This window comes from Geotrypetes seraphini, chromosome 9 (assembly GCF_902459505.1).
Source record: "Geotrypetes seraphini chromosome 9, aGeoSer1.1, whole genome shotgun sequence".
NCBI lineage: Eukaryota > Metazoa > Chordata > Amphibia > Gymnophiona > Dermophiidae > Geotrypetes > Geotrypetes seraphini.
In genome coordinates this window covers 23329293-23354725 of record NC_047092.1, presented here as the reverse complement: position 1 = coordinate 23354725, position 25433 = coordinate 23329293, and the positions used below count along the sequence as shown (strand labels likewise).

Genomic DNA, 25433 nt, shown 5'->3' with positions numbered 1-25433 from the left:
CATGGAAGTCAGGGGGGGGTGAACGGAGAGTCGGGACAGCGCACGGAGAGGCGGGGCAGTGCACGGAAGTCAGGGGGGGTGAACGGAGAGTCGGGACAGCGCACGGAAAGTCAGGGCAGTGCATGGAAGTCAGGGGGGGGTGAACGGAGAGTCGGGACAGCGCACGGAGAGGCGGGGCAGTGCACGGAAGTCAGGGGGGTGAACGGAGAGTCGGGCAGCATGCGCGGTATAATCGTGAGCGCGTTATACCAAAGTTTTTGTGCTTATCATCGTGATTTCTGCGCGCTATACACGTGTGCGCGTTTTATACGGGTGCGTGTTATTTGCGTGAAAATACGGTACTTACGTCTAAAATATACCTGAGTAATGGAAGCTTACTTCCCTTTAGGCAGGGAAATCCCTCCTAAGAACACAAGAGTTGTCATACTGGGACAGACTGAAGGTCCATCACGCCCAGTAACCTGTATCCAACAGTGGCTAATCCAGGTCAGAAGTACCTGGGCAAGACCCTAAAAGAGTAAAACATATTTTATCCTAGAAATAAGCAATGAATTACTCTAAGTCCACCTTAATCATGGATTATAGATTTTTCTTTTAGAAAGTTATCCAAACATTTTCTAAACCCTGCTAAGCTAACTGCTTTCATCACATTCTCTGGCAATTAATTCTGGCGTTTAATTCCTTTACCCAAGTTCAGATTTGAAAAAGCCAATAATCAAATCAAATATCCGAGTCTTGAGTGTGAGACCTGGGGGAGGGAAAGAGGAGTGAGATGAAAATAGGTGTATGCCAAAACAGTGTTTATGTTGGCTGGGAAATGTAGGAGGAGATGTCTTGTAAAGGTGCAATCTTTTGCCAGGTTCTTCAGTTTTTCCCTTGTCTGTTATAACAGTAAAGCAATACAAATTTTCTGGGAGTGTCTATTCTCAGAAAAATATTGTTCCCACGGACTCTAGTTTTCAAAATCTTCCAAGCCATTCTATTTTCTTCCAGCAAATTTGAATTCGCATTATTCTTCTAAAAGGTATTTTAGCCCCACAGAGCCCTCTTACACAACTCTCCAATATACAATATGTTTGAAAGCATAAAAAGAGGAAAGAGTCTTAGTGGTTTTAGCATCAATTCAGTTCAATTCAAGATCAAACACAAGATCACATCCATAGTGAACACAAGTGAATGATGAGCCTGCAGCCATGCGACTGCGTTGTTACTGCTTTACCTGTTGGTCTCTGGTTGGATAGTTGCTTTGGATAGCTTTGTAGAAAGGCCATTTGTCATAGGTATAATCATAAACCCATTCGCAGAAATGGTTCGCAATGTCAAAGCCCCTGTAGGAATAAAGTTATACCATCTGTTACAATATCATACAACTCCCAAGTCTAAAGAGGAGCACGTTGGTGCTACAGAAATCCAACTAAATATGAAATAAGAGACACCTATCAACTCTGACCAATGTTCCCTCTAAGAACAAGTCATGTGAGTAAACTTTTTTTTGTGTGTGTGAGCAAAGGACTGAATTGATTTGAGCCTGATGGTATTATAAACCCTGTACATTACAAATTAAGAATTTCAAATATAAATTAAAAAATGGAAAATAAGATGATATTTTATTGAAAGGACTTAAAATATTTCTCAGTTAGCTGTGAGAGGCCAACACCTCCTTGGAGGTGTTGGTCTCTGACAGTTGGTAAAAATGTCCAATGAAAAGATGATATCTTAAATCTATTTTATTAACCTTTATAAACACGGATACCACAGTATCCTAAATTAAAAATAAATTCTTTTCTACTTTTATTTTTTGGCCATTTACTTCTCTGGTTTCTGCTTTCCTCCATCTTAAGTCTCTTTCTGGGATTTTTCTCTCCTCCTTTTAGCTTTTATCAATTTATTTTTCTACCTCTATGTCCAGATTTAACTTATTCTTACTATCTAGCCGAGTACTGCAGCTTTTCATCTCTTTCCCTCACCCTGGTTCTCCCCCTTATTCCCAGTCTTTCATTAACTCTGCCCTCTTTCTCTTCCCTTCTACACAGTTTGCCCCCTATATCTGCCCTTTCTTTCCCCTTCCATCATTATCTCACTTTCTGTCTCTTCCCCCAAATATCTGCTCATTTCTCTCCCCTCTTCCATCCAGCATCTGTCCTCTCACCATCCAGCATCTCCACTCTCTATCTCCCCTCCCCTCCTATGTCTCTTCCCTTTTCCATACAGTCTGCCCCCTCTCTCCCCTTTCACATCTCCTTTCCATCATCTCCCTCCTGTCTCTCTCCTCTCCCATCCAAGCTTCTGTCTTCCTCCTTCTATACACAGTTTATTCTCACCTCCCCTTTCCATCTAGAATTTATCCTCTCTCCCCTTCCATTGATATTTCCCTTCTCTTTGTATCTCTCCCCTTCCATACTTGTCTCCTTCCTCCCCCTCAACTTCCATTCATCATCTCCCTTTCACGTCCCCTGTTCCATCATCTCCCTCTTTTCTGTACCCCATCCCATCTGCCCTCTTTCCCTCCCGTTCTGTCTAGAATCTATCTTCCCACTTCTATACAAAATCTGCCCCCTCTCCCCCCCCCAAATCACTTCACCCAGCTTCTGCTCTCTCTTCCCACCAGTGTCTATCCCCTTCTGCTCCCCACCCCTTTTCTACCAACATCTGCCACAACCCCATTTCCACCAATATTTGCCCCCTCTCTCCCACCCACCTGCATCTGCCCTCTAGCATCTCCACCATTGCTGCTGCTATCCCAAAGCAGCAGCAGTAGTGGTAAACTAAAACAAACCAGTTGCAGGGCCTTCCCGTATATATGTCCGTGGCTGCCAGCTCTTTCCTAGAGAATTGAAATCGGAGAGAGCGGGCCAGCAGTGGTGGGTATGCATGGGTAGGTCCCACATCTGGTCTGCTTCGGGAAAGCAGCAGCAGATGTTGGCCCCGTCCCCACCGGCTGCATGATTGGGTTGAATGGCCTACTAAAAGGTGCATGGCTGTGCGGCCGCGGAGCTTAGAGGGAACACTTACCCTGACCTTCCTATAATAAGCACTGTGTGCATGATTACAGGCATTAAAGTAAGGCAGGATAAGAATTCACCCACTGCAGATAGCAGTTGGGACATTTAGTGAAAGAATACCCCAGACTGTAGCTGACAAAGAGCAAGGATGCGACTGAAAACATAAAAGAGCATCCCAACCCAAGAACAGAGCCAATAGCTATGACAGAGGGCAAAGAAAAATCATCAGCTGAAAGGCACAGGAACAGTGGCTAGAACATGTGTCACCATGTAACAGTATAGAACTCTCACTATAAGGTGATTCACACAAACCTGTAATTATAGCTGCTATACTCAAAGTCAATGAGCATTAACCTGTCTCTAGAGGAAGAGTCCCGGTTAGCCAGAAGTAGAATATTTCCTGGAAGGAGCAAGAGGAAAGTGAGGTGCAGTCTCCAAAAGAATTCAAAATATATTACCATGTTCTCCATTCAGCAACCCAAAATTTCAATGAACTTTTTATTCTCTGTCCCCTTAGTGTTCTAACAAACACTAACACCATCTCTTTAGCCCTCAACATCCTACATGTATCCCTATTTTTGTCATCTTTATCCCAATAGGAAGATGACCTAATCCTTCTCCAAAACCCACAATCAAATCACTTTTTTCCTTTCTCCTCCATCCAGTATTCCTCAGAGCAAATACATTACCTGTCCTCCAACTCAGTATAACAAAAGCCCATTCCTGATTCCTCACACTGTCATTTTAAACAAACTTTCTCATCTTATCTCTGGCACCTCACAATACAAACACTGTGCCCTTGCTCTCTTCTCCTTCCAGTATGTGATGATTAATACACAGAGCTAGCCAACAGACTGGTCAAGACAGCCACTATGAGACCACTGCATTAGCAGAGCCATCACCCCAAGCCATGGCACCAACATATCACCAGCAGTGAAAGAGTTAACAGCAAAGCAAGCTTCTAACCTTCTTGGACATCATTGTGGCAGAAGACGACTGGAGAGGGGGTACACGCAAGCAAGCGTCTAATGCAAGAGAAAAAGAAATTCAGTCAGTACAACCGTTTCCAGGGACAAAAAAATTACAATAAAAAAAATCAAAACAACTTCACATCTGTAAACAAACTTAATTCTATAATAGAGAGGGAGGTGGTGGAGAGGAAAAGGGTGACAGAGTTCAGAAAGGGGTGGGATGAACACAGAGAATCTTGGGCAGACTTGCATGTCTATGTCCATATATGGCTGTTTGGTTGAGGATGGGCTGGGGAGGCTTCGATGGTTTAGATGGGCTGGAGTGAGCTTCTATGGAGACTTCAGTAGACGGAACCTAAGCAAAGAACTCGGCAGAGCTTTGGGTTCTGGCCCAGCAATAGCTAAGAAGAAGGAAAATTTATATTAAGTCAGTAATTTAAAGAGTGGGTAAGGTTGGGCAGACTGGATGGACCATTTGGGTCTTTATCTGCCATCATCTACTATGTTACAATGTCACAGGATGACAGCATAGTAGAAAAACGCCACAGGACACAAAGTACAGGAAAAAAGTACAGGACACAAAGAGTCCCAGTGGTTGTGATGTGCATGGATCTCTGGTTTGACCTCGTAGAATTTCTGTTCCCTGAGCTGGCTGGGGCTAAGAGATGGAGGGGTTGTGGTCACTACTTAGGGTGCTGCTAAGTGACCTGAAGCAAGAATCATGTGTGCAGGGTTCCACCAGTATAGTTCTTAGCCCAGGACTGTTCCTGTAATCAAAGTATGAATGTTTAAATAGATGGGGAAAACCCCATGTAGATGTGAATGAAAATTCAGCTGAAGTGCAAAAGAGCAGCAAGAAACTGTGGGTTAAACTCACTAGATGATCTATGAACTGTTGAACAATCGTATCAAAGACACAATTGTTACTGTAGAGCAGATATTATACATATACTTTTTATACTATTGGCGTGTGCTGACTACTGCTCAAAAATTATCCTCATCCCTCAGAGACCCATCCAGCTTTCTCACAGCCTTCTCACCTAAGGGTCTTCATTTCTTTCTCCAGGTTATACGACTTCAACTTTTTGAATTTTTTGATGTGGGAATCCTGTGTGAAAGTCAAGACTGAGATCTGCTTCAAGTAGCTGTGGAAGACAAAAAACTGCTAGAAGTAAAATTGCTGTTTCAAGCCCCTTCCCCATGCATCTTTCAGAAGCAAAGCAGTCAATTCTTCATGGTCTGTCCAATGGCGTTTCCAGGGTAGGAGACGGCTGGGGCAGTGGCACCCCCCACCTCCTTCCTCCCCCTCCCCCCTCCCAATACCTCTTTAAATCTTCACCAGAGTGAGCAGCTTCTCCGGCCTGCTGCTTGCACTGGAGTTGGCTCTACCTCAGACATCACTTCTTGGTCCCGTGACCCGAAAGTGATTTCAGAGGGGAGCCAGGCCGGTGCGAGCAGCAGGCTGGAAAAGTTGCTCACGACGAAAATTTGAAGCGGTGGGGGTGGGGAAGGCGCGAGCATGGTCAGGGGGAGCGGAGAGGTGCCGGCGCCTCCACCAAGACAATACCAGGGGTGGTCGTACCCCCCCATGCCAATGGGTCTATCCTACAGTTGCTATAGGTTGGGGTAGAGCATGGAGGACCAGTGTGACAGAAGATAAAAAACAACATGATAATGGCTAGGGTGTGGAGAATGGATATCTTTCACCCATGGGGTTGAATACGCCTTGGGGAACCAAAATTTCCTTGATATCCTTATGACTGAATTGGCTCTTCATACTCACTTGACCTGTAAGATGATTATGTGGCAGACTGAACAATGCCTCTGACGCTAGTAGAAGGGCACGCTGCTGGCCTCAATCACCTGTAGTGGAACAGTCTTCCACTACAGGTGATTGAGGCCAGCAGCGTGCCTGATTTTAAGGCCAAATGGGATAGACACGTGGGATCTATTCACAGAGAAAGGTAGGGGAGGGTCATTAGGGTGGGCAGACTAGATGGGCTGTGGCCCTTATCTGCCGTCTATTTCTATGTTTCTAAGGGCAGAGTAATATGGTTGCTTTGGACATATAAGAGACGATGGCTGAGTGCATTCCAGCAAGCATGTTTAGATAACCTTGGACTTGGTGAAAGAATAGATATTTGTCTGGACCATGGTCCATCACATGTATTTTATGAAACTATATGTACCCTCATTCATCCTATACTGTAGGTCTTATTCATTTCTACTTCCTTAGGCTTGGTCCCATTTCATAACCAAGGAGATGCTGGTTGCTATTCCCTCTATCCTATTCTCCCTTATACCAGTGGATCCCAAACCTGCATGTACACCTCTCATGAATAATCATTGTGGATATCCTCCCCTTATACCATACCACTAGAGCTGCCTGATTCAAGAAAAAGATTTTCGATTTGATTCAGCCCACTGAATTGAATTTTCGATTCGATTTTCCTGCCCAATCAGGGTTTTTTTTTTTCCCCCCCAAACATCCTGGTGGGTTTATTTTGTACTCTCCATCCCCACACTGGCACAGTGGTGTAAACAAAAAAAACAAGAGATATTATTCCTCTTTCTATTAGGTCCTAGCTCATGCTCGCTCACACCAGCTCTGACATATTGTAATCAAAACACAGAAAATAAATTTATTTTTTCTACCTTTTGTTATCTGGTCAAATTATTCAAATCATGTTGGTCCCAGGCTCTGGTTTCTGTTTGTCTTCTGTTAACTCACTCACCAGGGTCTCCTGCCCATTTGACGATTTCTTCTTTCTCCATGCTCACCATCCATCTTCCATCTCTGTACCTTCTCTTCCACTGCCATATCCAACATCTCTTTTCCACTGTCTACTATCTCTCTTCTTTATGTCTCTCTCTCTCCCTGCCTTATATCCTGGGTCAAACATCTCTATTCCCCTCCTTGTGTCATCTCTCCCTTCCTCCTCTCCATTATCATGTGCAACAATTTTTTTCTCTCTCCCCAAGTACCATCTTTCCCTGTCCTCTACCCTTATGTCCAACATTTCTCCCTTTCATCTCCATGCATGTCTCCCTTCCATCCACCACATGCAGGATTTCTCCCTCAACCCTTTCTACTTCTTTGTTGCCATCTCCCTTCCTCTACTCCATTTCAAAAATTCTTCCTCTCTTCCCCCATGAGCAGCAGCTTCTCCATCCCTTCCGCCCATCCCCCTTTCTGAAGATTCTCCATCCCTTCCTCCCATCCCCCTGTGCAGCAGCTTCTCCATCCATTCCACCCAATCCCGTGCAGCAGCTTTCCATCCCATCCACCCCTCTATGCAGCACTTCTCGACTAATCCCACCCCCACCCCCCTTGTACTGTCTGACATATGGTCGGGCTTCCTAAAGCAGCAGCAGTGGTGGCCGGCTGGCTGTGAACAGACAGTTCGCAGCTTGTCTCGCCAGGGCTTCCCTCTGCCATATATCAGTGACATGGCAGAGAAGGCCCTGGCGGAGTAGCCCGCGAACTGCCTGTTCACAGCCAGCCACCGCTACTGCTGCTTTAGGAAGCCTGATGGTATGTCAGACTGTACCGAGGGGAGGTGGAGGAGGGGGGTTGGTTACTGAATCAGTGAATTCAGTTTTTTGGGGAAACAAATCAATTCACCAAGGTGAATCGATTCGAATTGGTGAATCTGGTAGCACTACATACCACAGACTCCAGGAAAAAACATTTCCTCACCCTATCATCATTCTTCCAGCATGAAGAGATGCTGATCACCTACCTCTCCATGGTGCTGAAAAGCCACTTGGGCTCCTTGTTAAATGGCATTGCCATTTTATGGAATCTTGACATCTTTACAGCAATCTCACTTGAAATATGTGGGTTCTGTAAATCTTGAGCATGCAGACGGTGGCTCTGAAATCAATATAGTTCAAAGATTAGCTGATACAACAATGTAGTAGAAAGGTCGACGTACAGAAAAAGTTGAAGAGCATTGGGATCAAAGATATGATAATGCAATATCATGCAGAGCCATAAAAGTTGTAGAGGACAAATTAAAAGAGATATATATAAAAAAAAAAATCTATGACAGTGGTTCTCAATTCAGTCCTCAGGACACACCCAGCCAGTCAGGTTTCAGGATACCCAAAATGAATGTACACGAGATAAATTTGCATATTAATTGTGGGAATCCTGGGATGGAACTCCTCTCATATGTGGACAGGCTAAAGAGGTTAGGGCTCTTCTGCTTGGAAAAGAGATGGCTGAAGTAAGATATTACTGCCTGAGTGGTGTAGAACAGGTATAAGTGGATAAATTCTTTACTCCATCAAAAATTACAAACACTAGGGGACATTCGAAGTTACAGGGAAATATTTTTGAAACCAATAGGAAGAAATATTGTTTCATTCAGAGAATAGTTAAGCTCTGAAAAGCGTTGCAGTTAGCATACTGGGCTTAAAACAAAGGTTTTCATTTCATTTATATCCCACTTTATACAAAGCGGTTTACAGCTAAAACACACAATATTTAAAACACATATGTACATACATGTTTAAAACAAACACAGATTAGTGACCAGCGCTCCAGCAAATGTAATAGACCTAGTTCCCATATTTCATTTTACAGAACCAATCTCTCTTCAATAATCGTTTAAGTACAGAAGCTTCCCTGCAGCATGATTTCACTTGGCATGCTTCTCTCATCTTGTGGTCAAGCATAGATACTAATATGCACGCTTTAGATTGGCACCACAGTCACCTTTATGTCATTTCCAACTTATTTTCCTCAAACCCCTTTTAGGACCCCTAAAGAAGGTGTGTTCGACGAAACATGGACCATGTAGGGTCCGGTTGGACTATTACATTTGTATTTTTATGGCTTTCTTGTGTAAGAGTGTATAATAAATCATTCTCAGAACATCAGCACCCACAGCTTTTTGTTTTTATCGTTGGATTGATTCTACTGTGGATCATTGGGTCTTCTTTTCTCTTTTGTTGTGCTGTAATTAAGACACATGGGAGAAGCCATTGTTTGCCCTGGTATCAGTAGCATGGAATGTTGCTACTAGTTGGGTTTTTGCCAGGCACTTGTAACCTGGATTGGCCACTGTGGAAACAGGATACTAGGCTAAATGGACTATTGGTCTCACCCACTATGAGGGTGTAAGGGGTCCTGTCTCACAATGGCTGCAAGTGTACTGCTGGGCAGCAGGGGTGCTAGCCCACAAGTAGAGGGACCAGGTCCCAGAACACACTGAGCCTATGCAGCTCAGTGTCGAGGCACATTGGGAGAGTGATGCAATCCTACTGAAGCAGAGGGGTGTGGCTCAGCCAAGAAGAAGGACAAATATCCTAGCAGAGAGTTAATCGGGGGTGGGGGGTCCCAGAGGGAGATTTCCCAAGGAAGAGATTTCCACAGAGAAACCTTTCCTAGTTATGGGCTGAAAGGGAGCCCTGGAAGGGACTGGAAAGTGTCAGACAGTGCAAGGTGACAGCGGACAAGAGGTTTCCAGAGAGAGATGGTGAAAGAGACTGGCAGGTAAGAAGCTTGCTATATGTATAAAAACTTGGATGTTAAAGGTGTTGGCTAAAAGTAAGCCAATCTCTTATACTGAATAGTTGTGGACTTTGTTCTGGTGTCTGGCTGTGATTAGACCGTAACAGTTGACTAGAGAAAGACTGTTTGTCTTTGAAACATAACATAACAAACATTTGTATACCACAAAGTCATATGGTTCCTTGCGGTTAACAATCAATTAAGAAAAACTGGACATCTGTCAGTGAATTATAAAAAGAATTGTAAATTATAAAAATCTATCATACAAATAAGATTTTAATTGTTTTCTAAAATTCATATACGATGTGGAAGCCAAAAATAGGCAGCGGAGAGCGGAGTCCCAGATAGCTGCTTGATACAAAAGCAATCTATTGTAAAATCTTTTAAAACGACATTGTTTAACCAGTGGTAACTCAAACATTGTCGATATATGTAGGGAACGTGAAAAACTAGAAAAATTAAAATGGCCAACTAAATACCCAGGAGCCATACCGTGCACCGCCTTATAACATAAACATCTGAACTTAAACATCACTCTTGCCTCAATAGGGAGCCAATGTAACTCTGTAATATGATAACTTTTTGAAGATCCCCCAAATGTACAATATTATAGTACTCCAATATTCCTAGGACAAGTGATAGAACTAATAATCTGAATGCACTATCATTAAGGCGCAATGATTAAAGCTACAGCCTCAGCACCCTGAGGTTGTGGGTTCAAACCCATGCTGCTCCTTGTGACCCTGGGCAAGTCACTTAATCCCCTCCATTGCCGCTCAGGTTATTACACCAGAGCTAAATGAACTATACAGGATCGTTAAGACTGCATGGTGATCCCCACTCCTTGCCAAACTTCATTGGCTCCCAATAATCTCCAGAATCCATTTCAAATGTTCCTGCCTGGCTTTCAAGATCATTCACGGAATCCTGCCTCCTCTTATCCCACTGTCTTTCAACTCCTCAAGTCCCGACTCCTCCAGAACTGCCCAAAGGCTTAAACTAGCCTTCCCCTCTCCACGCGGCATCCACTATTCAGGCAAACTGGGAAAATCCCTTCTCTTCAAAATCACAGGTCTTTGGAACGACCTCACCACCCCGCTGCGGAACCTGAGCTCCCTTCAGTTATTCCGCAAACAACTGAAAACCTGGCTTTTCAGCAAATTGTAGCTCTATCTTTCCCCCCTTCTACACATAAGTTCATGTAATCTTTTTTCTTCTTCTCTACCCACTATTTTAAATTCTTGTAAACCATGTTGAGCTCCATTCTCATGGAGATGATGCGGTATATAAACTTAAGGTTTAGATTAGATTAGATTACAGTGAGAGCGACTCACACATGCACAGAGCCAGCAGGGGAATCCCAAACAGCTGAGGCAGAGGAAGCCACAAAGCAGGAAACTTTTTTTCCCTTTTTCAATGTGCACAGATGCTGTGCACATTACACATGCACAATATCTACCCCATTAAAAAAGCTCCCTGATGAAGTGGCACCAGCCCCCCCCCTGCAAAAATCGGCAGGAGTGATGCCCACTCCCTCCTGCCTTGTCAACCCACCCCTCCCTTGTGTGAGAAAAAAAATAAATAAATAAAAAATCAGCATGAGGCATGGCCACTCCCTCCTGCCTTCCCAACCACCCTCCAGTGTGAAAAAATATTGGCAGGAGGGATGCCCACTCTCGCCTGCCAATGGAGGCTCTCCCCCCGCACCAAATGCCATCTCCCCAAACCATCCCCTACCCTACACACCATCCCCCCCCCAAAAGGCAGGAGGCATGCCCACCAGATGCTCCCCCAAACCTCCCCCCACCACCTTTGTGGGAAGAAAGGAGGGAGGCTAGGTCCCTCCACTCCAAAATGTCATTCTTTCCCTTGTGTGTTTTCTTTCTCTCTCTGAATTGTAGTTCTAACCCTTATTTCTTTTTGTTCCCGTTAGTCATTGTCTTTAAAAATTGTCATTTCCCCTGGTCTGTTTCTGTTTAAATTGTATTTTATTTGGCACATTGTTTTGGTGTTTTTGTACACCGCCTAGAAGGCTTGATTGGGTGGTATAAGAAATTTTAAATAAACTTGAAACTTGTGGGCCTTCCTCTCCTTAGTGCATCATGTGATGCACAGGGAGGGGCCTAAAGCCCTGATTGGCTTAGATTCCTAAAACCCCACCTCCTGCTGATTTTCGCTGGCGTGGGGGGAAGCATCCCTCCTGCCGATTTTAGCTGGTGCATTTGGGAGGGGGTGTCCATCCCCCACTGCCAGTTCGTCAGGGAGGGCTGTCATCGCTGGGCGGAGGTTTTTTTGTTTTTTTCAAATAGGGCAGATATTATGCATGTGTAACACAAGCACAGCATCTGGTGCCCATTAAAAAAAAGTGCTGGTAAGACAATCACTGACTTTAGTGCATCTAGGCCCCAGTATGGCTATTCTTATGTTCTTATGATTGGTTAGGTATGTCCTGAGGACTGGACTGAGAACCCCTGATCTAAGACATCATACTGCATCTCTCAGGAGTTGGGGGAAGGATAATGTACCCCCTCCCAAGCTAATGCAGGTCTGTTATAATAATGATTAAATATTTTGTTGAAAGGAAGTCAGTCTAGCAGGCAATAGACCATTTCTCAAATGAAATCACAACATGGGTGTATGCTTCCTTCTGATCTTGAGCACAGCAACAATCTCCTTGATATAGGAGATGGAATCTCGAAAAGGAGATATTAGCTTTTTCCATATCAAGAAATGCATGGAATAAAATCTTTGCAATCCAATAGTGCAGCTGTGTGTGCTTAACAGAGAAGAAACTTTTTGCCTCAGCCAGTTCTGATGTGAGAGAATCTGACTTGCGATCATCTGGGACCTGGTTAGCAGCCGTAACTATGTGCTTTGAAGCCAATTAAAAATTCATTAGTGTCACCTTTCTGTGCCTGCTTAAGAGTCTACTTGTCGCCTTACTGGAATGTACTGCTCCAGTCGTCCTTGAGGAAAAATCCCATAGAGTCGTGGTCCCAATGTTCTTTCTGCCAGGATAGCGAACATTACGCTCTGCAAAACTAAGGAGTCCACCCCCTGTGAAGCAAACAAAATGTGTTACAACCCAAGAAGTGCAGAGCTCAAGAAGCCATGTTCAGGTGCATTGTTGGCCGAAGCAAATTCAGGCCATCTAGATTTATGGGACTTTTTGGCAGAATCTACTGGCTGAAAATGTGAGTCCTAAATTTAACCCACTCAGCCTCGTTTTAAAATGGCCACGTCTTAAGTTCAAATCCATCCCACATTCCTTCCTCGACCTGAATCCCTCCCCTCACTAAAACACAGATTCCTCAAAAAAAGACCCTTATTTGTGCCAAAACCCTAAACATGTAGCAGTAAGGGCGGGGGGGGGGGAGAGGTGGGGACAACCCTCCTCCTCTCCTTGATACGCACGCATGGCCCTTGTCGTCCCCTGTACCTTTTTTACTTCCCCAGTGCCCTGTCAGCTGAAAACTTCTTCCTCCAGTCCAGCGGCCAAAACTGTTTCAAGTTCTACAGCTGGTGGCAGGCCAAGGATGCTTCTGCTAGCTACAGAGCTTGGAGATTTCTGGCTGCCAGACTGAAGGTGGTGGTCTTCAACTGTCAGGGTTCTGGGACCTCCACCAGCCACAGCAAGGGAGGTGGCTAATATCTGGTGGAGCTAGGCCCTACCAGGTGTTCATTATAAAATGTTCAGTGCATATCTGTCTTGTTTTTATTTCTCCAGTGTTGTTAATACTTTCTGAGTTTAATTTCTTTTTTTGTAATTGTTTATTTATAACAAAGAAATGCACAACATCACAGCAGTACTGTGCCAAAACAGAACAATCAGTCAATCAACTGATCAACCCCCCCCCCCGGAAACCACCCCCCCCTACCCTCCCCCCCCCGTAACAGCATACAGCACCCCTCATCTCCTGTAAGCCAGAAATCCCCCCCCACGAGCATCTCAGCTCCCGAGTAAAGGAAGGAGAAAAAAAGAGAAAAAGAATACATAGGTGACATAGCAAAACACAAAACCAGATCAAAACAGACCCCCAAAACCCAAATCCATATGAGATCCAGCAGGTCAGCTGACAACAGAGGTCTCCAGATCCAATTCCTCCACAGCCAAGTATCTTCCCCATAGATCATAATATTGCTGCCAACGTCTAGTCAGCAGAGCCGAAAGCCTATAGCGATCACAAACCCAGCCCAATTTAGCTCTCATAAGAGGTAACGTGGGTATGATCGTGCTTCGCCAATGGCGTGCCACAGTCAATCTAGCAGCCGTGAACGCCAGCTGTACCAGCCTATCCTGTGAAGCATCAACCCCCCCCACAGGAAACCCCAATAAGGCCACTTCCGCTCTTTCAGGCAAGGACACCTGGAGGAGAGCCCCCACATAGTGAAACACCTGTCTCCAGAATTCTTGAAGTGGCTGGCAGCTCCACCACATATGAAGAAAAGTTCCCCGCTGCCCACATCCCCTCCAGCACAAGTCTGATCCCTGGGCAGATATTTTGCTCATATGAACCGGGGTCATGTACCAGCGGACCAGCATCTTAAGAGCATTCTCCACTAGCACCGGAGCCACCGCTAAACGGTGTATCCGAAGCGATATAGTTTCCCACAAGGCCTCATCGAACTCCTGCTCTAAATCCCTTTCCCAAGCTTCAAGGTATTTAGGTTTGCGGGCCCCATCTTTATGCACCCATTTATACAATAGGGAAATGCAGCCTCTACTCACTGGGGAACCCAACATCCGCTCAAAGGCCGAACAGGTATACACTGCGGCATCAGCCCGCTTAGCCGTTTGCAAATAACTTTTCACCTGGAGATATGGGAAAAGGTCCCTAGATTCTAGCTGATAAAGGGCCTGAAGCACCGGAAAAGCCCGAAGATTCTCACCCTCCAAGAATTGGCCAAAGTACTGCAACCCATTCCTTGCCCACCGCACAAATATCCCCCCATCTCTCCCCGGTACAAAATCAGAGGCAAAGCGCAATGGAAGAAAGTGCACCCCCTTGCTCTTACCTAACAGTTTGCGCGCTACCGCTTTCCAAACCCGCAACGTCCAGGATGTGAATGGATTAGAAACGGTCCCCAGCTCCCTGACCCCCAAATCCCCCCACAATAGCGACCCCAGGGTCCTAGTTCCCCCCGAATCATCCAGCAATCCCTGTTCCACCTGCACCCATAACTTCACTGAGGGCGCATGCCACTCCACACCCGCTCTTAACTGGGCCGCTTGATAATAATGCTCCAGATGAGGGATCCCCAGACCCCCCTCTGCCTTAAACTTAAACATGGCCCACTGTGCCACCCGGGGCCGTCTGCCTCCCCACACAAACCTTAAGAGGCTGCGCTGCCAACGAGTAAAATACTTCCGAGGAATTTCAATAGGCAAAACTTGAAAAAAATACAAGAATCTAGGTAACATCAACATCCGAGATACCTCCATGCGGCCCATCCAAGACACATACAATTTATCCCACCGATCCATATCCCGGTTCAGAGACGCCACCAGGGGAATATAATTAAGTTGAAATAAGGACATCCAGTCCACCCCCAGCTGGATACCCAAATATTTAATAGGGCCCTTAACCCACCGAAAGGGCACCACCCGCTTTATACCAGGAATATCAGATTCCGGGACTGATAAATTAAGGATCTCCGTTTTATCCATGTTAGCCTTAAAACCGGATAAAGCCCCATAGGTTGCCATAAGTTCCTGAAGGGAACTAAGGGATTCCACAGACCCCTCTACAATTGCCAAGATATCGTCAGCGAATAAGGACAACTTGTGTTCCCTCCCCCGAACCGTCACACCCCGCACCCTAGCGGTCAGTCGAATCTTTTGTGCAAGAGGCTCAATCACCAAAGCAAATAGCAAGGGCGATAAGGGACAACCTTGCCTCGTCCCCCGCCGTAATTCAAAGGGAGAGGAGTAAACCCCATTAATTTTCACACACGCCATGGGTCCATTATACAAAGAGAGAATCCAGGACACATAACGAGGCCCCAGGCCAACATGGCGCAAGACCGCCTCCATAAACCGCCAATCCACCCGGTCAAACGCCTTTTCGGCATCCACCGCCACCGCCACCCAGGAACCGCCTGAACGGCGGGCCTGCCAAACCAAATTCAAAACTTTACGGATCCCATCCGCCGCCTGCCGACCCCCTATGAACCCCACCTGGTCGGGGTGAATAAGTGTCGTCAGATGAGATGCCAATCTATCAGCAAGCACCCGAGCAAAAATTTTTGTGTCAATACCCAGCAGGGAAATCGGCCTATAACTCCCACACTGGGTAGCGTCCTTCCCCGGCTTCGGCAAAATTGTGATCCCTGCCAACCGCATGAAGAAAGGTAATTGAGCTCCATCTCTCAAGTCATTATATACGCGTGCCAACAACGGCACCACCAAGGAAGACAACTTCTTATAGAACAACCCCGTGAACCCATCTAAACCCGGAGATTTCCCCGGTTTCAGCTGGCTGATCACATTATGCACTTCCTCCAAAGAAATATCAGCATCCAGCCCTTGCATCACCGAAGCCGGAAGGGACTCCAAGCCCAAATCCTGTAGATAAGTCCGAATCTCCTCCTCTGATCCCTGACTCTCTGGTGTATAAAGCTGCTGATAGAATTCACAGAAGCGAGCATGGATAGCTCCTTCAGCTGTCAATGTCTGACCCGAACCATCCTTAATAGCCATAATATTAGATTGCGTCTGCCTAAGTCGTAGACGATGAGCCAACAATTTCCCCGCTCTATTACCAGATTCAAAAAACCGTAGACGAAGGCGTTCAAGATTGAATTTGATCTCCTCATCCTCCAACTTCCCCAAGTCCGCCCGCACCTCACGAATCCGGAGCCCCAAGGCTGCCCCTCCCTGACCCCGCTTATGTTGATCAACAAGGTGCCGTAGATTCTCTCTCAGGCTCCGTTCCCGCTGCAAATTAAGCCGCTTTTTATACGCAGCCATCGAGATAAGCTCCCCCCGTAGCACCGCTTTCAAACTTTCCCAGATTGTCATTGGAGAATATTGGTCAACATCATTATGCTCCAAAAAGTCCAAAATAACCTGCTCCACCCTACGGAGTAGCAACGGATCCTTCAATAAACTATCATTCAATTTCCAATATCGGTCCCCCACTCGTGAAGCCCCCCATCGGATATCCATCCAAATGGGAGCATGATCCGACCACCCAATGTCCTCGATGCGCGTGTCGAGCAATCTACCCCCCCACCCCTTATCCATATATAACATATCAATTCTAGTATACACCGCATGTACGGGGGAGTAATAAGAGTAATCCTTACCCATCCAGTGCTGAGAGCGCCAACCATCTACCACGTTGAGAACATCAACAAAATGCTTAAGACGCTGCCTATCAGCCTTATGCCTATCTCCCCCAGCCCCAGTGGAATCCCAACGGGGGTCAACCACCAGATTGAAGTCCCCGCCCACCAGCAACGATCCCTTTTTAACCAACAGTACCTTGGCCAATACCTCATCAAAGAAGGAACCCTGTTGAGCATTCGGGGCATACAAATTCACTAACGTAACCACTTCCCCATTAATTTGGCCCACCCATATAACCCAACGCCCTCCCTCATCCCTCCATTCCTGTTCAGGGACCACTTTAAGATGTCTAGCAAACAAAATGCCCACCCCCGCCTTCTTCCTCTCCTTCCTATTAGAGGCCCAAACCCTATCCGGATATTCTTTATATTGTATCAGCTTTTCCCCAGTTTTCAAAAAATGGGTTTCTTGCACAAAACTAATATCAATCCGTAACCGCTTTAATTCTTTTAACAATAATTGGCGTTTACGGGGCATGTTGAGACCCTTGACATTAAAGCTGCCCACTCTCAATTTAGCTACCGCCATAACCCCGAATATCAAAACCCCACAAATCTCCTCCCGTTCTCCTCCCCCCACACCATCTCCCAACTCCCATGCTGTTACCCCCCATCCCCCCTCCACCCCACCCCCCACCCCACCCAACCCAATCCCGCCACCACCGTCTCCCTTCCATGACTTCGGGTGACCTCACCAAGGCCCAATTCCCCATCATGTACCCCCCTCCCAAAAGTACCTCCCAGCACACACACACTGCAACCACTCCCCCCTACATATGCCCCTCACTCGCACCCCCAAGCATACCGCCAAACACAGGAAACAGTCCATGTTTTCCAAAAGTCTCAAGTCTCCATGAGTTCTCCATAGGATAAGACCGCCTCAGTCTCAGCTACACCTCAAGTCGCTGGTCCTGCTCCTCGTCCCGCCGAGGACCCTATGCCTTCTCCACCATCAGGTCGGCGTTTGCGGGACCGCTGTGATCGAGCTTGCCACTGAAATCGCTCCGCCGACTGGCCCAAAGGTTTCCCCAGAGGGGGATCCTCCGCACTCAGGAGACCTTCCCTCCGCAGCAGTGCCCCAGCTTCGGACAGGGTTGTAACTCTCTTGTGTGCCCCGTTGATGGTAATCAGGAGCCCAAATGGAAAGAGCCAGCGATATTTCAAATTTTGCTTTCTCAGAATCTGCACCACAGGACGAAATTCCCTCCTCCTCTGCAGTGTAATGACTGAAAGATCTTGAAAAACTTCCACGTTATGCCCCTTCCAAGCAAAAGTGCCCAACTCCCTGGCCTTTCGCACCATCCGATCCTTGTCCACAAAATCATGAAGGCAGGCAATGATATCTCGAGGATTATCATCCTTCTTGGGTCCCAGAGCCCGGTGGGCCCTGTCCACCTTCACCTTCCTGGCACCCACCTCTTCCCCCTCCTGTGGGCATAAGGTTCCAAAGATCCCCTGGACCACCTGTACAGCATCTTGAAACTCAGCCAGCTCAGGCACCCCTCTGATACGCACATTATTTCTTCGGGACCGGTTCTCCAGATCCTCAAGGCGGTTAAAACAGTCTTGCCAATCCTTCCGAGCTTCTGTAAAAGCCCCACTCAAATCTTGCACCACCACCTCTTGGTCCCCAATACGCCGCTCGGTCTCCTCCACTCTCCCAAGGAGGTCAGCAAAGTCCTTCCGGATTTCTTTCACTGCATCTTTAATTTTACCCTTCACGGCTGCCACCTCTTGTTTGATATCCAGAGCCCACTGCTGAAGGTCCGCTTTAGTGACCGCCGCGGCACAGTCCTGTCTTCTCAATCTCGGAGAAGCACCCCTCTCCGACTCTTCCTCCGAAGCACTCTCTCCAGACTCGCGCTCGGGCGCTCTGGAGGCCCCGCGCACATGGCGCAGGCCGCACTGCTCACCGCCCGTATCGGGCCGACGCCCCTCCGCCGACTGCTTTTTTGACGGCATTGTACAGGAGCGCTCTGCTCCGGACTTATAATAACCCGGTTCCGGGCCAGTAGGAAGCACGTAAACACCTTCGGGAGGGAGGTAGAAACCCGCGGAAGTCAGAGCTCTCACTCTAACCGACCACCATGCTTCGCGACGTCACCGGAAGTCCCTGAGTTTAATTTCTTGGGGTTCGCAGTTCAGTTTCTATTTGTGATCCCTTGTTCTGTATTTGGTAAAGGTCTATGTTTTGTGTGTAAAAAAAAGTCATTTAAAGTTGTTTTATGTGTGGTAGTAATGGGAGGTGGGGATATCAGGGGGAGGATGCAGGGAGGCGAGGGGATCAGGGGCCCCCTCCTTAATTTCTGCTCTGGGCTCCAGCATGTCTAAAACCGTCCCTGATTACAGCCTGCACTCACATGGAGAAATCATAAGCTTGTAGCCTCTACATCACTGTATCGCAAACTGTGTGCCTGGCGAGGAGAAGCGTTGTCCACGCTGGCCGACTGCCTACAGAACATACCTCTCGCAGTGAGAGGCACGTCCTGTAGGCAGTCAGCTGGCGCAGATGACTCTCCTCCTGGTCAGCATCTCTCCTCCTCTCCCTGCATCTCCCAGATCCCTCCACCGAAGTGGGTTGTGGTCAGATGGGCCTCCGCGCACGTGCAGACGTCCGCACACTTCCCAGTGCCTTCCAGCCGGGGCACTGGATTTAGTGTGCCGCCAGCTGGAAAGTTTGCGAGACACTGCTCTACATGTACAAATCAAAGCAAATTTGCTAAGTTTCACAAGCTGCATTCCAAAACTAAAGAAAAAGACCCAATACTCAATGCCCTCTGCTGGCTGGAGGATGACCTTTTGTTTTTTTAGAAGTAAAAGAAGGTATTACAAGGAAGCTTACCTGGAGAATAGCCCCATAGACACGCAGAAGCACATGGCTAGGCTCCTCACCTACAATCTTGATGTATTCAGGAAGAGAACATTTGTATAAGAGGTTACTGAGGCCACCACTGTAAGGGAAAAAAAAAGGAAGATATAACCCAATACCCATCCACGATACAGGAAACGCTACTCAGCAAGGAGTGGACTGCACCTGTGAGTTAAGGGATCACAAATAACCTTTCATTCAATAAGATCACACCATGACAGCCAGTGAGGCAGCTATGGAACACCATCATAAAAACATGGCAAGGGAGAACTGAAGGAATGAGAATATAGTAGCCTATACCCTTGTTTCCACTGTACCTAAATCATCTCAGAAAAGCATTTATTTTCAAAATTCTATCCCACTCATAACCTAGGTGGATTACACGCATACAACGCACACACAGAAAAAAAATTGCATTTCTGCTTCATTGTTGCCCTGACATATCAAGTCAAACACACTTTTGTATTGTTGACACCCTAGTAATACAACGGGCCTACGGCCTGGCCGCCCTGAGTAGGCCCACTCTTACTATCGGAAGCTAAGCAGGGTCGGGTCTGGATGGGAGACCGCATGGGACATACCAGGTGCTGTAGGCTGAGGGGCGCTTTTTTGGGCAGCAGCAACACAGTGGATCCGCACAGTATGCGGGATAAGGCAATGGCAAACCACTCCTGTACTCTTGTCGTGAAAACATCACAGGGTGGATTCCTCACTGTGCACGCTGCCATGAGTCGGTGGCATATTCCATCTAATAATACAACAGTCTACCATTTAAATGAGCACATTACTGTACACATTGGACGTTAAAAATGCCTGGACAAATAGGTGAGTTTTAAATAAAGATGAAAACGGCCATGGAAAATGAAGTCAGTCTAGTAGCTGCATATTGCACACTTTCTAAAGATAAACGCATTGATGTTTCTCATCTTAACTGTCTCTTTGGCAGATAAGACTACTCCTGGCAGAATTCTGCACTTGCAGAATTCCTCACTCCCTCAGGATGTTTAACAATTCTGCACATGCTGTCGTAGCACTCAGGGCAGACACGATCAATAGAGGAGGAAGTGACCCGCTGCACAGCGGGTCATTTCCTCTTCCTGCGCTGGTTAGACCCATTTGTTTATGTGAACCATAATCTCACACGCACAGAATTCTGCCAGGAGTAACAGACTGACACTGCATGGACAAAGTACCAGGGCGCAGCAGCATATAAATGTTGATGAATCAAGGATAACACCTTAAATTGTACCCTCTAAGGTCCCTGGCAACCAATGTTAACTGTTTTAAAATAGGTGTCCAAAACTTCAAATTAATCAGCTCATCAATACTTAGTTACCACCACCACTGTGTCCATTCATTACCCACACCATGTTCCTCAGAATGCCACACTAAATTATAGTGTGGTAGCCGTCCTCATAGGAACCTTTATATGGTATAATTTTTCTAATAAATAAACTAATGATTTCATTTGGACATTCTGATGATAAATGTCTCTAATCGTATCTATTTATAACGTGCCAGTGCTCGTATTTGAATGAATAATCTAAATTTCCTAATGTATGCAAAAATGCCACTTAGCTTAGAACAGCTCTGCCTCAATCCCCACCGACGCGTTTCACTCTTTCATCGGGGTCGGGGAAGGAGAATACAGAACAGTTCAAAAACTTAGCATAAGCTAAATACTTAAAGTATCCGCCGGGACTTATGCTAAGTTTTTGAACTGTTCTGTATTCTCCTTCCCCGACCCTGACGAAAGAGTGAAACGCGTCGGTGGGGATTGAGGCAGAGCTGTTCTAAGCTTCTGGGGAGGACGGGCTATAAAAATAAACAACAATAAATAAATGGGAGATGGGTACAGATCACATCAACACCTGCTGGAGACTGAAAGAAGACTGAGGTAAATAGAGAAGGGAGTATATTATATACTGTCCCACAGTTTTGTTTTCAGTCTCCACCTGCTGGTCATGATTGGATATATACCCATTTGTAAAGATTAACCTCTACTGGTCTGGAGAGTGCTAAAGAATAAATGTTTCATCTGCTCTAAAAATTCACATCACATAGGGACCCTTTTACTAGCCTAGCTTAGTAAATTGGCTTAATGCACTATAAAGCAGGGCTTTTTCCTGAACGGTAAGCCCATTTCAAGCACGGCCACAAAGTAAGCATTTTTTTACATTGAATTTCTGGCCATGCAAGGCTAGCATTAGCGTGCGGCCATTTGAAAGAGTTAACACGGGAGCCTTGCCACTTCCGATTTAGGAGGTCGAAGGATTCCTGCATTAGGGACGCGCTATCCAGTTAAGTGTGCTGGTATAAAGTCAGCATACTAGCTGAAGAGTGCTTCCACACTCATTCTCTGCCCTCGACGTGCTCTTTCAAAAATTATAAATACCGCGTGATCATTGTGCACAAATGACAAAACACCTGCATAATACTTTCGCGTGTCCTGCATTGGACTTAACGCAGCTTAGTAAAAGGGCCTCTTAACCAGTTCTGGAAATTAACCTGTGGAAAAACAAATACATTCAAAACCTGCTGCCCTCCCCAAATAAGCTGAAAAGGAGACATTCAAGTTATAAATATTGCTTCATCCTTTGTGGCAAGGAAAAGGATTCTTTTAAGATTCAGCACAGTTACTTACCGTAACAGGTGTTATCCAGGGACAGCAGGCATATATTCTCACATGTGGGTGACGTCATCTACGGAGCCCCGATGCGGAAGCATTTTCAAGCAAACTTGATTGAAGATTTAAGTTTGCTCTGCTGCTCCACGCATGCGTGCCTTCCTGCTCCACTAGGGGGTGCATCCCCTCGTGGTCTCCAGTTCACTTAACTAGCCAAGAAGCCAACCTCGGGGAGGTGGGTGGGTTGTGAGAATATATGCCTGCTGTCCCTGGATAACACCTGTTACGGTAAGTAACTGTGCTTTATCCCAGGACAAGCAGGCATGATATTCTCACATGTGGGTGACCTCCAAGCTTACTGAAGAGGGATGGAGGGAAGTTGGCAATTTAAGCAAATAGATTTCGCAATACCGATTGGCTGAACCGGCCATCGCTTCTGGACAGGGAGTCCAGACAGTAGTGGGAGGTGAAGGTATGAACCGAAGACCACGTGGCAGCCTTGCAGATTTCCTCGATAGGTGTGGACCTGAGGAAGGCTACGGAGGCTGCCATCGCTCGGACTTTGTGTCCCGTTACTCGACCATGCAGCGCGAGACCAGTCTGAGCGTAGCAAAAGGAGATGCAATCGGCCAACCAGTTGGATAAGGTGCGTTTGGAAACTGGGTGGCCTAACCGGTTTAGGTCGAAGGACAAAAACAGTTGTGGGACTTTCCGGTGTGGCTGAGTGCGTTGGAGGTAAAAGGCCAACGCTCTTTTGCAGTCAAGAGTGTGGAGCGCCACCTCTCCTGGGTGAGAGTGGGGCTTGGGAAAAAACACGGGTAAGACGATGGACTGATTTAGATGGAAATCAGACACTACTTTAGGTAGGAACTTTGGATGGGTGCGGAGTACCACCTTGTCGTGATGGAATACCGTGAAGGGTGGGTCCGCTACCAGTGCTTGTAGCTCACTAACCCGCCGTGCGGACGTGAGCGCGAGTAGGAAAATTACCTTCCAAGTGAGGAATTTTGGATGGCATTTGTCTAATGGCTCAAATGGAGGTTTCATTAGTTGAGCCAGAACCACGTTAAGGTCCCAAACCACCGGAGGAGGTTTGAGAGGGGGGTGGACGTTTAGCAGGTCCTTCATGAAGCGAGTGACTAAGGGATGGAGCGAGAGGGCTTTCCCTTCCAGGGGCTGATGAAAGGCCGCAATCGCACTGAGGTGTACTCGAATGGAGTTGGTCTTTAGGCCGGAATGAGATAGTTGAAGTAGATAGTCAAGGACCAGGGGGACGGGGACCGACACCGGGTCCTGGCTGTGGGAGGAGCACCAGGTTGAGAATCTGGTCCACTTTTGTGAGTAGCAGGTTCTCGTTGAGGTTTTTCTGGAGGCCTCCAATATCTCCTTGACTGATTGAGACACGGGGAGAGCAGTCAGGGGGAGAGAAACCAAGCATTCAGATGAAGAGACTGAAGATTGGGATGTAACAGTGAACCCTGACCCTGTGACAGTAGAGAGGGAAACAGAGGCAGAGGCAGTGGATCTCTGACACTGAGTTGAAGTAGCAGGGAAAACCACGGCTGGCGTGGCCAGCGAGGGGCAATCAGGATCAGGGTGGCTTGTACTGTTTTCAGGTGGACAAGCGTCCGCAGTATCAGAGGAAACGGCGGGAACGCGTACAAGAACCTTCCCTCCCAGTTGAGGAGGAAGGCGTCGGCCTCGAGCCGGTCCGGGGAGTATATCCGGGAGCAGAAGAGAGGTAGCTTGTGATTGTGAGGGGACGCGAACAGGTCTATTTGAGGCGTCCCCCACCGTTCGAACACTCCTCGTAGTGCCTGAGAGTGTAGTGACCACTCGTGTGGCTGGAGGAGGCGGCTGAGTCTGTCCGCCAGGCAGTTTTGTTCTCCTTGTATGTACACCGCCCGAAGGAAGGTGTTGTTGGAGATTGCCCATTTCCAGAGGCGCAGGGCTTCCCGACAAAGGGGCCAAGACCCTGTACCCCCTTGTTTGTTTATGTAGTACATCGCTACCTGGTTGTCGGTTCGGATGAGAACCACTCGGTCGCGGAGCAGATGTTGAAAGGCTACAGTTGCGAGGTAGATGGCCCGAAGTTCTAGCACGTTGATGTGGCAGCGACGGTCTTGTGCTGACCACATTCCTTGGGTGCGTAGGCCGTCCAGATGGGCTCCCCAAGCGTACTCCGACGAGTCCGTGGTGAGTACCTTGCTGTGGGGTGGGGTGAGGAAGAGCAAACCTTTGGAAAGATTTGAAGAGTCGGCCCACCAGCGGAGCGATCGTTGCAATGAAGGAGTCACTGTCACGGAGCGGTCGATCGGGTCCCGGTCTTGACGCCATTGAGACGCCAGGGTCCATTGAGGGATTCTCAGATGGAGGCGGGCGAAGGGTGTGACATGGACGGTGGAGGCCATGTGGCCCAGGAGGGTCATCATCTGTCGGGCTGATACTGAGGTCAGCCGAGAGATCCTTCGGCTCAGACTTACTAACGCCTCCAAGCGCGGAGGGGGGAGGAAGGAACGGAGGCGAACCGTGTCCAGCGTGGCCCCGATGAACTGTAGGGACTGCGAGGGGCGTAGTTGAGATTTTGGGAAGTTTATTTCGAACCCCAGACTTTGTAGGTAGGTAATAGTCTGTTGGGTCGCTGAGATAACCCCTTCCTTGGACGGGGCTTTGATTAGCCAGTCGTCCAGGTAGGGGAATACCTGGAGGCCCTGGGAACGTAAGGTTGCTGCTACCACCACGAGGCACTTGGTGAAGACCCGAGGTGATGATGCTAGTCCGAAGGGGAGGACTCGGTATTGTAGGTGCCAGTCCCCTACCTGGAAACGCAAGAACTTGCGGTGAGCGGGGTGCACTGGGACATGTGTGTACGCCTCCTTGAGATCGAGGGAGCAGAGCCAGTCGCCCTCGTCGATCAGGGGGTAGAGTGTTGGTAGTGAGAGCATCCGAAACTTTTCTCGTACCAGGAATTTGTTGAGGCGTCTCAAGTCTAGTATTGGGCGTAGGTCTCCCGTTTTTTTTCGGTACCAGGAAGTAGCGGGAGTAGAAGCCCTTCCCCCGTTGGTCGGGGGGGACCTTCTCCACTGCTCTCAGG

The 25433-nt window shown here is 47.3% G+C and overlaps 1 protein-coding gene across 1 annotated transcript in view; it reads right to left on the bottom strand.

The window, feature by feature from the left end:
* Positions 1-25433, bottom strand: part of CHKB (choline kinase beta) — a 67896-nt gene that overhangs the window by 23744 nt on the left and 18719 nt on the right. Inside the window, exons 2-8 of the mRNA XM_033958879.1 lie at positions 19687-19795; positions 12438-12551; positions 7717-7850; positions 5014-5118; positions 3969-4027; positions 3315-3402; positions 1220-1328 (exon numbers count right to left, since the gene is read on the bottom strand). Of these exons, the coding sequence (XP_033814770.1) occupies positions 1220-1328; positions 3315-3402; positions 3969-4027; positions 5014-5118; positions 7717-7850; positions 12438-12551; positions 19687-19795 (718 nt within the window). The remainder of the gene's footprint in view (positions 1-1219; positions 1329-3314; positions 3403-3968; positions 4028-5013; positions 5119-7716; positions 7851-12437; positions 12552-19686; positions 19796-25433) is intronic.